Source organism: Semicossyphus pulcher, unplaced genomic scaffold, assembly GCF_022749685.1.
Source record: "Semicossyphus pulcher isolate SPU_LCO1_2020_fin unplaced genomic scaffold, fSemPul1.0.p SCAF_14, whole genome shotgun sequence".
Classification (NCBI taxonomy): domain Eukaryota; kingdom Metazoa; phylum Chordata; class Actinopteri; order Labriformes; family Labridae; genus Semicossyphus; species Semicossyphus pulcher.
Window position 1 is genome coordinate 3,948,653 of NW_027211648.1, and position 14,547 is coordinate 3,963,199.

The 14,547-nt window shown below is 42.1% G+C and overlaps 1 protein-coding gene across 1 annotated transcript; it reads right to left on the reverse strand.

Moving 5' to 3' along the window:
* Positions 1-739: 739 nt before the first annotated feature.
* On the reverse strand, positions 740-12,209 carry cpxm1a (carboxypeptidase X (M14 family), member 1a). Its single transcript, XM_069662134.1, has 13 exons — positions 11,810-12,209; positions 9,915-10,024; positions 8,324-8,463; positions 7,910-7,994; positions 7,052-7,202; positions 6,874-6,959; positions 6,611-6,734; positions 5,633-5,829; positions 3,668-3,847; positions 2,285-2,579; positions 2,055-2,194; positions 1,840-1,942; positions 740-1,303 (listed from the first exon to the last, which is right to left on the reverse strand). Exons 1-13 carry the CDS (start codon positions 12,147-12,149, stop codon positions 963-965), a joined length of 2,292 nt encoding a protein of 763 aa, XP_069518235.1. The 5' UTR covers positions 12,150-12,209; the 3' UTR covers positions 740-962.
* Between the last annotated feature and the right edge of the window lie 2,338 nt (positions 12,210-14,547).

The window sequence follows — 14,547 nt, forward strand, 5'->3', positions numbered from 1 at the left end:
GACTTTCATAGACCCCCTACTTTTTATGTAGCACTACCAGCTGGTCAGAGAACTCGCCCCTCAGGTGAAACATCCCAACATCCTTTGTAGCGATCGGCACAAAATCAACAATGTGTCCAACGTTCATGGTGTCCGGAGGATGAACCCTAAAGATTTAGGTTTTCTTTCACTTTAAATCAAAAGCCATCATCACAAAAAGTTTGATTAACAACACAAGTTGTGACATTGTTAGCTAATGTTTTCAGAAATAATCCATGGGAATGCATTTTTCCAGGTAAATGGAAGTGGATGGACTGTGCTCATATAGCGCTTTTCTAGTCTTCTAGCAACCACTCAAAGCTTCTTTTACACTACATTTCACATTCACACACACTGATGGCAAAGGCCTAAGACCCAATCTCCAATAAGATCTATGCATCAATCAGATCTCATACCCGACGGCTATGCCACCGGGAGCGATTCAGTTCAGTGTCTTGCCCAAAGTGTCTTGGACAAGTGACTGTAGCAGTCAGGGATCGAACCACCAACCTTCTGATTGAGAGACGACTGACTACCACTGAGCCACAGACGATCCTAAGTGGGATCTTAAAGTTGTGATAATTTAATAATTTCTGATTGAACTGATTGATCTAAACTTGTATAAGTTGAATATAACCACCCTCATGCAAGATATTCTCAACAGTATATCGCTTGCTTTCTTTCACCTTCCTTCAGAGTCAGACTCTTTGATATGGAAAAAAGTAACATTTATTTTCTGGTCCTTTTGGACTTAAGTCAAATAAAAACAAACAGTATTACAAAACACATGTCAAATATCAGACCAGCTGACAGTTAAATCCTCAACTTAGTCGTCTTAACCTTCATCCGCTGTAGTGTTTAAAAAACTAGAATTTAAAGTGTTACTCATAGATGTCCATAAATGTGTCCATTGTCCTTTAAAAAGTATTTTGTCCCGCCTGCTCTCACGCTCTCCAGGCTCTGGGGGACCGAGCTCTCCTCGTCTGTCGCTGCTCCTGCTGCCTCCGACTCTCCCGGCGCTGGTTGATGGCCTTGGTGCTGGCCCGGAGCTTGCGGAGCCTCAGAGCCCGCAGACGCAGCTGAAGGTCCTGGGGGATCTTGCCTCCTTTGGCCCGGATCTCCTTCAGCATCTGAATGGGCGTCTTGGTCAGGGTGAAGTCGCAGATGGTGGGATGTGGCTCCATCCCAACATTGCACCGACGCATAGATGGGAAATAACCCTCTGCCCAGACCACCACCTTGTAATCGCCTGGGTTCAGGAGACGCCAGTAGTCCCCGCCAGCAGCTGAGGAAAGAAAAATGTGACAAAAACATAACCTAACGGAAATACTTTCTTGTCTTGTCTCCTTTTTTTAACCTTTAATATACTCATCATCAGTCAAATTCAACAACTGATCTGAATGGGGTGCCATGGTATTGTTCCAAAGGTCAATTAATCTAGAAAAAAAATAGTTAATAGCCTGGCATTTAAGAGCTCTGTGTTGATAAACCTGTCTTGACTAAACTAGTTTCTAGAAGGATCTTCTTGCTGGCAAATTTAGCTATCAATCTGAGCAGTGAGATGAGCTCCCCACCCCTGGAATGACAGTTGTTGATCCTACTTAAAACTAGAACCAGACGACTTTGCGACTCTGTCAGGTTTGAGGAGGGGAAGGAGATGCTAAAGCTGGTAAAAAGAGCTGTAAATACTGAGCCCTAGTTTGCTCAGTAAATTAAAACAAGTTGAAATTACTTCCAAGCATGAGAAATGGACGGACGGTGGAACAACCCAAAACATTATGCCCCTGGCCAACTCTTTCGAGGAGTATAAAAGTGTCTGACCTGAGCGGATGTCATGGTCATGGTCCTCCACCTTGATTACAGCGTCTGCTACTCCCTGTTTGGTCAGCTTGTCCCTAATCACACCTTTGATGCCCCTGTGGGCCTGAGGGAAGAGGAAGAGGAAAACATGGGCAGTTGGTGGGTTTCAAAGCTGCTCAGGACTTACTCTAAAATATAAACTTCATCACAGGTGGATACTGTGTGAGCAGACTGACCTGCTCCATGTAGACCAGCAGAGACTCCTTGTTGTTCTCCCACTCGATGGGAAGCTCACTGGCATGAGGGTACTTATCACAGGACAACTCCACTGTCACCTCGAAGCAGTTTGTGTGCAGGTAACTGAAGTCGTTCATACCTGCAGAAAATCAGGTGAACGGTTGAAAAACATTAAAGTTACCATTTTTAGGTGTGTTACCATTTTTAACCAAGGCTTCTCTGAACTCACTGCCGGGGACGGTGTGCCAGGCTGCCCCGTTGATGATGTTGTTGTGTGCCTGGAAGTCCTCATAGTGGCACATGCGGCGGTCTGGGTTGGCCATCACCAGGTTGGTCGAGGCGTAGACGGTGGCAAGCCAGCGGAAGAACGCATTGTCAGCCGTGGGGGTGTCCTCCTTAGGGATCCAGTCATGTGTGCAGTCGTAGGGATACGTCACCACCAGTTCTCCCCCGTGGAGGTTCGCGCTGAGCACGAAGGGGATGTCCTGCATCCAGCTGATGACGGCACGCGTCTCTGGTGCAACCTGGGAGGGACGGACAAGCTGGTTAATTGGGTTTGTTGTGTCAGTTTTGAGACACTGATTTATGAGAAAGACTGTTTGATGATTTTCATTCTTCTCCCATGAAGTTTTAATATTAACTGAAATGGGTTTTAGACCTCAGGTGGAATTTGCTGTGATGGTTTTAGCTTCCATCAAACAGTGTATTGGCATTGGTATTGGCAGTACGGAAAATTCAAATCACTCTTCTGTTGATTACATTCTCTACTGTAGGTGGCGCTCTTTATTTGGTCTGCTCAGACCTCTGCCTTTGCTACCTGTTTCCATGTATTTTCATCTACAAGCTAGAAATGTAGCTTGAGTTAAAAACTTCAGGAAACATTCTTATCAGTTGCCAAAAACAACACAGGACTAATACTTCTGAAGTTAATATTTCAAGATTTGGTGATGTTTGTTCTGTATGTCTGGAGGCAGATTTCCATCATGTGTTCATCTTTAACAAGAAAACTGTGTTACAAAACACTGAGTGACAATGCTCGGGCTTCCAGGAAAACGGTGGTTCTGTTGGCTCTGTAATTATTTCCTTATTTCCTGAGGTTTGCTTTCCACTGAAACATTATTTTTCTCGTTTCCAAATGTCCACACGCTACTCTCAAAAACTGCTTTCCAGTGTGACCTACATTTATACACAAATGCAGAGTTGGGTCCTTTGGTACTTACTTTAAACTGAAAAATGTAGGATAAAGGGGCATAAATCAAAGTATCAAACTGTACTTGAATTACTGTTCAGTATGAAACCTCTGCATAGCAGTGATTTGACAGTGGAAATAAGATCAAATGTACCCGAAGCTTAGCTTAACAAGGAATTCTCCTAATTATCCTGAGATCTAGAGAAAACAAAAGTAGCTTTTTGGGAAAATGTTTTTGTTATCTCAAGAAGTCTGCCTTTTGTTTTCTAGATATAAAGAGATACATTAACCCAGCATCTTGAGAAAACAGGTCGTCATCCTGAGATCACAAAATTATTAACTTTTTATCTCTAGATTACTGCATTAATTAAATAATTGCAAGAATCTGAATACTTGTTGTTTACAAAACAGCTACATACTTACCATAGCATCCTCTTGAGTGTAGTACTCGGGGATGGGGATGTAGTGGTTGGAGACTTTAGATTTATCTTCTGCTGTCTCCTGGGCGTTCCACATGATGCTGTTCAGGTCTGGAAAGTTATGATTCATGTCGATTCCTTCATAGCTGTGTCTTCCATCCGCCCAGCCGGCCAGTTCTGAGCCCTGCAGCAGATCAGTCAGAAACACAATAATATGTTCAGTGGATGGATGGATTAATTCAGATGCAACGAAGTTCCCCAGCTGGAACCAAGCTTACGAAACTACTGTTATATGGTTTGCATCCTCTTTTACAGTGTTCCCCTTACTTGTGTTTAATCTTGATTAAGCTTGGTTGCCATTGTCCACCTGTCCAGCAGAGACCCTCGGACCTTCCCCATTAATCCTCGTAAACTGACCTCCACAACTTTCTGTCTTCTTGTATCCCATTCTCTTATCACCTTGTCAGTACATACATTGGCCCTTTTTTTCAGTCAGTGGCCTGATCGTGAATGTTTTCTTATGATATAATACATTATCTTACAATATGATATGATAAGATCAATACAAAACCAGATCAAACCATACCAACACAACACAAGGGTTATGATACAACATGATCGACACAACACAACACGACTCAACTGACAAGACACGACACGACACATACAATACCATATGATACCATACGACTCTTGATGATACGATACGGTGCAATACAATACAATACAATACAATGCGATACGATACGATACGATACGATGCGATGCGACACTTGATAATACACTACGGTGCAATACGGTACGATACGATACAATGCGATACGATACGATGCGACACTTGATGATACGCTACGGTGCAATACGGTACGATACGATACGATACGATGCAACACTTGATAATACACTACGGTGCAATACGGTACGATACGATACAATGCGATACGATACGATGCAACACTTGATGATACGCTACGGTGCAATACGGTACGATACGATACGATACGATGCGACACTTGATAATACACTACGGTGCAATACGGTACGATACGATACAATGCGATACGATACGATTCGACACTTGATGATACGCTACGGTGCAATACAATACGATACGATACGATACGATGCGATGCGACACTTGATGATAGGCTACGGTGCAATACGGTACGATACGATACACTGCGATACGATACGATGCGACACTTGATGATACGCTACGGTGCAACACGATACGATACGATACAATGCGATACGATATGATACGATACGATATGAAATGACACTTAATGATACGATACAATATGACCAACACGACACGCCATGACTCTTTGATAGCACAAGAGAGGTACGATACAATACAATACGATACAGTGCAATACGATACGATATGATAAGCTACAACATGACACAGCATTACTCGATATGATATGAAACAAAACTGTTACGGTACAATACACTAAGAAACCATGTTATACTGCACGGTACAACATGACATGACACAAACAACACGCACGCCATTACTCGATACAATACGATACAGTACAGTACGGTACAATACAATACGTCAAGATAGATACACTTAGACTCCATATGATACTGTACGATAAGATAAGTACAACACAATACGATGCGGTAAAGTATGGTGTAACACGATAAGATACCGTATGATGCAATATGATTCTGTACGAGAAGATACAAGTCAGACAGTATGATGCCTCGTCGTGTCCTCCTGGAGTTGTTCGACTTTATTTGCTTGTAAGCTGTTCCTGACCCTTCTCTTCATCCTATCTCTATTCCTTTTTATGTGTTTTCCACATTTAAACACTTTACCCGCAGCTTTCTGGACTGTTCTCTTCGACAGATGGACAGAAAGTAGGGATGTAGATATGCCCTTTTTAAGCACATCTTGGGCAAACTACCACAAAACATCTCTGTTAATTCAACACACGGCCACTTTAACTTCACCCACCTTCTCATAAGCTCTTTCATATCCATCAGGGTTCATGGAGGGCAGGAGGTGGATTCGTGTCTCAGTCACCAGCTGAACGATGCGCTGGTTACCCTTCTTGTATTCTTTGCACAAATACTGCATCAGGTTCAGGACGAGCTCCCGGCCCAGGACCTCGTTTCCGTGCATCCCCGCCACATAGCGAAACTCCGGCTCTCCTGCCAAGAGGAACATTTAGAGAGTCGTTTTACTTGAAAAGCAATAAATGTGGAGGTCAGGTCACACTGAGCATGACGCATTTGAAATGATAAGTTTTATTTTAACCATTAGATCAAAATCGAAGCAAGAAGCACATTCTCTAATAAAACTCTCAACTGGTTTGTAGTGTATTAGGCAACAGTGTGACAGGATATGTGATGCCTGTATTGGCCAGACTTGATGGCAGACATGCCTGAGTATAAAGATCATAACAGCTTAAACTCCAAAGGCCCCAAGTTTGGTTTGCATGGGTCAGCATTTCTTGCCACTCTGAAATAAAATGAGAGAAATGCCTGCCTCTCTTCTCCAGGGATCTGCATGCAGAGTTCATTTGACCATGAGGTGACTGGAATGAAAATCAGCTGCTGACACTCAAATAACCTGAACTCCAATTATCCCCTTTTAGATGTGAAGCAATTTTCGGCAGATGTAGAGTGACCGCAAAACCTGGCAAACAAAGACAAAATCACAGACAAAGATCTGTCTTGTTTGGTTGAGAGAGTTCTGTCTCCATTTTCAAATGTTATCAGTTTGTTTACACAAGAGAGGCCGCCTCCTCAAGACACCCCAGACTCCCTGTGTGGTGCTCCTGCTGAGAGAAAAAAGCCTGCATAAACACTGGAGGATGTTGAAATGGGGCCCCCAAGCAGCTAAACTCAACATAACCCGAGATACACAAGAACCATCAGACTTTAAGGTTTTAATTTAAACTCATAGAAGAAGAGTTAAACACGCTCTCACCTAGTTCGTGTTTGGTGGGGTTGTCTGAGATCACCATGACGTACAGTTTGAGGCCCATGTAGCTCTTCCCGATGGTGTAGACGTGGGTGATGTTCGGACACTCCTCGGTCACAGACTTCATGAGCTTTAAGGCAAAGAAGACAAGATGTACTAAAAGTCTATAAAGGGTTAAATATCTGAAAAAACCCTGCATATGCTTTACTGGAACTAAAGTTACTCATCGTGCATGTTAACCTCACAGTGATTCATCATCGCGCTCTAACCTTCCTCATCTCCTTGTAGTTGTGGTGTCTGAAATCCAGGGCGTCCTTTGAGCCAGCTTCTTGCTCTGAGTAGATGTCATCTGGATCTACGAGGAAAGAACACATTAATCTTGACCTAGCCTGTGTTTTGGCACTGTAAACATCCCGTTCTAGAAGTTAATCGAGAGTTTTTGCCTACCATGAACACGACAGCCGAGGACCTCCAACCTGAGGCAGATGGTGCCGTTGGGGTACCAGGTCTGAGGGTTGATGCGGATGAAACGGGCGACGGTGGGAACAGGGAGGAGTCCGAGCACGGGAGTCTCTGGATCCTGGTTTCCTTTAAAGATCTGTACAATTTAATGAGACACAACATAGGTTTGAATCTTTTACGATACATGTACCTGTACCTGCAGGAGGGCATTCAAACATTAAAACGCTTACCAGAGGAATAATACCAACGTGACTGCAGGATCCTCTAAATTTGTCATTTTAATAGAGAATATATTTCCACCAAAAATTGGTTTTAAAAGTCTTTGATGTACGAACAGACGATCAAACGGGAATAAAAACATAACCCACTTGGCAGACGTGAGACTTAAAATAAGAAACAGTGCAAAGTTTTTGTTTCACGTCCAGTTCCGTGGAAAGAGATCAGACTTTCCAAAAAACTTTCCAACACACTGACATTCGGTATCAACTAAAAAACTCGTAGCTTGAGAAGCAGATTAAGATCATATGTTACTTATAGCTGCATGTTACATCCTTCAAACACCTGGCTTATTAAAGTTTAAATGCACATTTTGATCTGGTTAAAGTAGAAGCACTATTCGTACTTCAAGTTAATCTGTTTTATCCACACCATACATTTCTGCTTCTCAGTATTTGTTTTCATTTTCAGTTCTCTGTTATTTTGTTCGATTACTTTTAGTCTTTGTTCACAGCACATATTTTGCTTTGGCACGGCTCTTTAAAAATCTGTTTCCCATCTGTGTGAGGTCCTTTGCCCACTGTGGACACATTATTTGTATTGGAGAAAACAAAAAGTAGTTCTTACTGCTTCTTCTGTCCCGTTCTTGCAGGTTTCCCAGTTCACAGAGTCGTTACTCAGCTGGACTTTGTAGGTGTTTACCCAATCCCAACTGTGATGAAGACCAAGGAGGACAAGAAATGGATTTTAATGGACGTCAATGAAGTGACTCTGTAGTTAAGTAATTGGTTTAATCTGGTTTCATTGATACATATAATTGAGCATTATCTGCATAAATATAGACATAGTGTTTCCTGATGTTACCTAGAGGAAGCATATATAAGGTATATAAGGTAAAATAGAATTGGCCCCAGCACAGAACCTTGTGGAACTCCCTGACTAACATTGGTGTGCATAGAGGAATTATCCTTAATGAGTGCAAACTATTATACATTAAAAGGATTTATATAGTCATTTTTAGTAATCCTGATACTACCTGACCTCCAGATGGAGTTTCGTCCCTGCAGGATGACTCCAGTGAACAGGGTCAGGTAAATGGCATCCACCTCCAGCCACTGGTGCCGGTCTTTATACTCAGCACACCAGGCTCCGTCGTACAGGTCCCCGTCCTCGATGCCAGACTGAAAACACATGTTACACAGACGTTTCTCTTTCTCTGTCGACTGCTGAATCCATTACACCACAGAAATGCTCCGGGCGCTGCCGCAGTGTTTAGTATTGCATAAGATTCTGGTGTTGACCCTGATTGTAAAATAATTGCTTTCAGACTTCAGCAGATTTTAGGCTGCAGACGATTAGAGGGGGGTAGACTGGGATGATGAATAAAACTGCTGGATCTGGCGTTTACAGTACTCCACAAGAAGGCTTTATTCTACAATCACTGCTGGTTTATTATGGTGGTAATTTTACATGCCAATGAAAGCAGAGGAAAAACAAGATTTTACTTTATATTACATTCCTCCAGCTTAGAACAGACGAAGAAGAAGCAAAACACGGTGAGATGAATGAATGAGGAAGAACATGGGACACACTGCAAATAAAACAAACAAATGAATGAATTTAAAACCTACTTTAATTGCCCTTATTCATAGTTAATAGCTAAGATAATTGGTCTATTTATTGATAATTAATCAACTCTCCTACTTTGGTCCATACAACTATCAGATAAGATATATTTTGCACAGACATTCATGGTCCCCAGAGGATTAATCATACCAACATTGGTGATCCCATTGACTTTTCCTCCAACACCATGTTTAAGTGGAATATCTCTGCAACTGTTGGATGGTTTGCTGGGAAATTTGGTACAAAGATTTATGTCCTCTTCAGGATGAAATGTTGTCATTATGGTGGTCCTCTGACTTTATCTCTAGCGCCACCATCAGGTAACTTCTCCCAATACTTCAACTAAAAATTAGTATTGAGTATTTTTGTTCCCATCTGCCTCAGCTGTACTTTGGTTTTGTGGCAAGAAGCAAATGTTAGCATAAGCATAACATAATAACATTACATCTTGAGCATGTTAGCATCCTGGTGTTAGCATTTAGCACAATGCACCACTGTGCACATGTAAAGCCTTGCAAAGCTGCTAGCATGCTAGACATTGGAGCAAAAATGCCCCTAAAGAGAGTAAAGATTTGCTTCTTTTCTTTGCTTAATTTAACGTGACTCAAACATGTTTGGGTTTTGAAGTGTAGTTTGGACAAAACAAGAAGTTTGAAGTTGTCATTTGGAGGTTTGTGAACTTTTATGCACATTTTTAATCACTTTTATGACATTTTTTTGGCCTAAACAATAAAAAATAATAATTCAGTCGATCAGTACTGAAAGCAATCTTTATTTGCAGCCCTGTTTTAGTGAAAATCATAGATGCAAATGTCTGTTTTTGAGAATCTTATCGACCTCATCAGGATGTTAAATAAGCACACTGTCATTGGAAAGCTTCAAGCAGAGAGATGCTTTTTATCTTGCAGGCTTTACTTTACAAGTTCCTGTTTCTTGCTGTTTATCTCTTTGCATCTTTATGAGATTCACTTTACTGTACTTTGTTTTGATCCAGATTCAGACCCACCTGGATGTTCAGCCTCCCCCTGTGAGGACCCAGACCCTCCCGCTGATAGGAAGAAGCTTGGATCTGGCTGTCATCGACGCGCAGAGACTCCAGGCCGAGGGGAGGACAGTCTGCGGAGAGAAAACATAAGCAGGAGATAAAATCTTCTTTGTCTGTACTTGTCTGCAGAGTTTCCAGCTCTGACTGCTGAGGGGTTAAAAACTCTCCCTCTGGTCTCTCTGAGTAAGCAAACACTGATGTAATAAAAGGCCTCAGTGGTTTTTATGTGGAATATCTCCGATCATCCCGGGTCACTTTACTGGAAGTTTAGAGGCCCGCTCTGGAGGAAAACTGCAGATAAGCGAATCCGTGAAGCGTTTGAATGTAATTTGAGACCATGTTCAGGGCCAAGAGGGAGAAAAGTCAAACGTCCAGCAGAGCAGGAAGTCAATGAGCTACAGCTGCAGGGAATTTTATGGGTTTGGGAAGAAGCGAAAACAGTCCCATTAATCACAAACATGACCAGAACTGGCAGGAAGAGCTGCTTTGTTTGGTCTCTTTAGGTCACAGGATGTTTAAGATGAGGAGAAAAATAAAGATGTCTGCTTTAAGGGATGTTTGTATAAGAACTTCACACAGATCGAAGACGAAGCCCATTTTTAGTTTAGGGTAATTAAATCTAAATATTTGCTCTTGGTCTCCTGTGATAGAAAACTGAATATACTATAGTTTGTGCTGTTGGTCGGACAAAACAAGCAATTTGTAGACGCTCCCTTGGGCTGAGGAAATTTTAATGTTCATTATTCATTATTTTCGGGCAAAGACATTCAAGTGCTGTCGTGCAGACATAAGTATGTTTTCCATGAGTCTAACGTTGGCAGTTATGCAGCCTGTTCCACTTTAAATCAAACACAAAGAACACTTATTTAGGGGACACAGTAAGGCTAGCTCTGTGTGTGAAGATCAGTAACACAGTTACATGTATGTAAGTCAATACTTGTTTTCATTGATTTACAGACTTATTATTAAGTTATTTCTCTCATTCATAAAGAGTTGACATATGGATAAAGTGAAATCTTGTATGATTGAAAATCTTTTTGTTAGTCAGAGAAATAACTGACAGCATAGTAATTATTCGTAATAAAGCCAAACAGCATTTTATTAACAGAATTTCTCATCCGTTAATTCATCCATTTTCTATACTGCTTTTCCTGTCCAGGGCTGGAGCCTATCTCAGCAGTCATTGGACGAGAGGCAGGGTTGCATCTGGTCGCCAGCAAATCAGAGGGCTGCTACATAAGCTGTGTCCCATTTCTGCGACAAATGTGTACTCCTTTTCCCGGGACACAAAGGTTCATCGTGTGCATCCTTCATCCTTGCATCCGAATAGCGCTGAGGCGACAGCGCTAACCACTGCGCCACCGTGCAGCCTGAGTTTTATAAACTAATATTTATTTTTCACTCGTTTAAAGTAAATTTAAGTCAATTAACATTTAAACGAAACCTGTGATTTAAGTTTTACAGATGCACGAAAGCTAACATAGCGAAATACATTTACTTAAATTCTGTGTTTAATTACATTTTGAGGTACTTATTATACTTATACTCCATTACAATACTGAATTGACATTGTGCTTTATACTTCACAAAGTGCTTATACTTTTGTATTATAACTCAGGACTGAATGAAGCAGGGTATAACTACTTCCACGACAGGAAAAGATCTTCTTCCACCACTGAAGTTAGAAACTCCATGAGTCCCTGAAGGCCTCACTCATTAATTGCACTTAACTGCTTCCTTAATTAACGTTTATATATTTGGGTTTAATGAGCTTAAAGTCTCCCTGGATTCCCACGCCTTCACTTACACAGTAAATCTGACCTACTTGGTGATACATTAACATTTTTCTCTCCTACCGAGTGTCGTTTTCTTTTCTTCTTTCTTCCTGTCGTCTGTTTCCTCTTTTTCTTCATTGTTGTTTTCTCCCTTACTGCCCCGGCTGATGCTTTTAGAGTCCATCTGTTTGACTCTCGCAGTGCTGCTGCTGCTGCTGCTGCTGGTAGTTTTTAACGTTGTCTGAGCGGTTGTAGTTGCTGGGTTTGTGCTGTTATCATGCAGCTCCACAGTGACAGACGCAGCTGTAGTGGTGTTGTTGAGGAATAAATGAAAACTCTCAGTCGTTGCATCTTCAGTCAGCGCTGAGAATCCTCCCAGAAAGCTCACAGCAGCCAACAACACGCACAAAGACTTCTCCATCTTCCTCTTTTCTTTGCTGCTGCAGAGTGTGAAGGGAAAATAAATCCCCGAGCAGTTTATGTGGAGATGACAAAGCCAGACCTCCATCCACCACGTCCCTCCTCCTCCTCCTGCTCAATCCCACCTCCCCCTTCCCCCCTTCCTCCTCAAATTCCATGCACCCAAAGTCCTAAAGGAAAAAAAGTGACTCAAAGAAAGTCTCAACAGCTTACATAATGTGGGCTAAGCATGTATGAGTGACCTATATTCAACTGCAACATAAAAACTGGTCTGAAAACGCTTTACCTTTCAAAGGTACAAAGTTTAAACAAGTACTATGTTTAGGTTAGATGTTGAGGTACTTGAAGTTTACATCAGTATTTCCTCTATCAGCTGTGAGGTGAATATTGTAGGGGAGAGTGGGGATGGTTGCAACACATACTTGAGACTGTTTTACAAAAGATTATTAGTGCAATGCGTTTTTTAAACCCATTATTTTGAGAATAAGGAGACATTTTGGGAATAAAGTAGTAGAGCCGGCTATCCATCCATCCATCCATTTTCTTCAGCTTATCCAGGGCCAGGTCGCAGTGGCAGCAGACTAAGCAAGTTGACCCAGACGTCCCTCTTCCCGGGCCAGACAGGATATCTAATCCCTCCAGCGAGCTGTGGGTCTGCCCCGGGGTCCCCTCCCAGTTGGACGTGCCCAGAAAACCTCCAAAGGGAGGCGCCCAGGAAGCATCCTGATGCCCGAACCACCTCAACTGGCTCCTTTCGATGCGAAGGAGAAGCGGCTCTACTCTGAAAACAACAAGCTCCCTCCGGATGTCCAAGTTCCTTACCCTATCTCTGATTCCCCTTTCCCACCAAGATTAGCGCACTGACGCCGGTTTCAGACCCGGGAAGACCCGCTAACAGAAGCCGATTGTCACTTTTCCCATTGCCAGTGGGAATGTCGGTCTCCTGTCGGTCTCTTTTCTGCTGTGTCAACATCTGATGCCCCCGAAACAGGGTTAGTAAACATTGAAGATGTTACGGTGGTTAGGTCTTTATTGTATCTATCACTCATTCAGTCTGCCTATCAAACTCAGCGTGACAAATTTGGAACGATGTTCGAGCGCTGCTCGGGCGGAGACGAGCGGAATTTGTAGCTGAGATGACAAGGACTTGCAGAAGTTACAGATGGAGCATAGCATCGCGCCGGAAAGAGAGCGGAGATTAGCGTGTCGAAACAGGTTTTGTGTTCCCATCAATACCGATTGGAGCCGAGGCGATAATTACCCGGGTCTGAATGCCGATTGTAGCCTTTCCTATTAAGCAAGAAAGCCGAGTGTAAGCGGGTTTTTTGACCAATGGAAAAACGGCTTAAGACTGAGCCCAGACACCCTGCAGAGGAAACTCATTTTGGCCCCTTGTATCTGCGACCTCTTTCTTTAGGTCAGTGCCCAAAGCTCATGACCACACGAGCCAAACTACTTACAAAACCTGAAAATGTTGAGAATAAAGTTAGAATTGTTTGCATAATGTGACGGGAACAATAAGACACATGAAACACATGTAACAGATTAGACAGACATTGTCAAGTACACTGTAAAACCTGATAGTTAGTTCAACTCAAACCATTTGAGGAAACCTTTTATTTATTGTTAAGGTAACTTAAATAAATTAAGTAAACAGTACCCATTCCATTCAGTGTATTTAACTTAAAATGAGTGAGTATTTTGAACTTAAGTAAGATGAACTTAGTTAAGTAGTTTCTCCCAACTTAAAACTCTCCCGTGTCGACTCATTTCAACTAAAGAAACCGATTATTTTAAACTTTTTAAGTTGTATCAACACAAACAAATACCGTAATATTCGGTGTATAAGACTTTTTTTTTTTTTTTTCAATACCTTCCATGTCATGTGACCCAGTGTCCTCAAATCAATAACACACACTTGAACAAATAAGACACACCTCATTACACTGGATTATATTGCTGCTAATATTTTATTTTACAACAATCAACATTACCGTAGGCTGCCGGCTACCGAACCAGTATTCTGGGAATTATTAACGTCTAACATCAGTGTCCGTAACGCATCATCTCCAGTTTGTCTGCCATCACATCTGTGTTGTATTTATCTGTGTATCTGTGTCATGGACTTTACTCACTTAGCTGTCAACATCTGGTGAAATTAATCATGTTGCAACACATGTCGGGAATAGAATAAACAAGGAGTCCCTGTCTGAGCTGTGTATGACTTGTTCCCAGATGGTGTCTTTGCATGTAAACACAAACAGTCTATACAGCGAGGCAGCATGTTTGTGTTTCCAGGTTTGGCTTCATGCTGTCAGTCTCTTCACTGATCGTCCTTTTAGCTCGAAGCCTCTGGTACAGCTCATCATTCATCCACATCTGCTACAAGGTTTGATGGA

What these genes read in the sequence shown, in the direction of transcription:
- cpxm1a (XM_069662134.1), bottom strand. Translation starts at nt 12,149, where the DNA reads ATGGAGAAGTCTTTGTGCGTGTTGTTGGCTGCTGTGAGCTTTCTGGGA. An exon ending in GGACGAAACTCCATCTGGAG is followed by an intron (nt 7,995 to 8,323) that starts GTCAGGTAGTAT and finishes TCTTCATCACAG; the next exon opens with TTGGGATTGGGTAAACACCT. An exon ending in CTGGCACACCGTCCCCGGCA is followed by an intron (nt 2,195 to 2,284) that starts GTGAGTTCAGAG and finishes GATTTTCTGCAG; the next exon opens with GTATGAACGACTTCAGTTAC.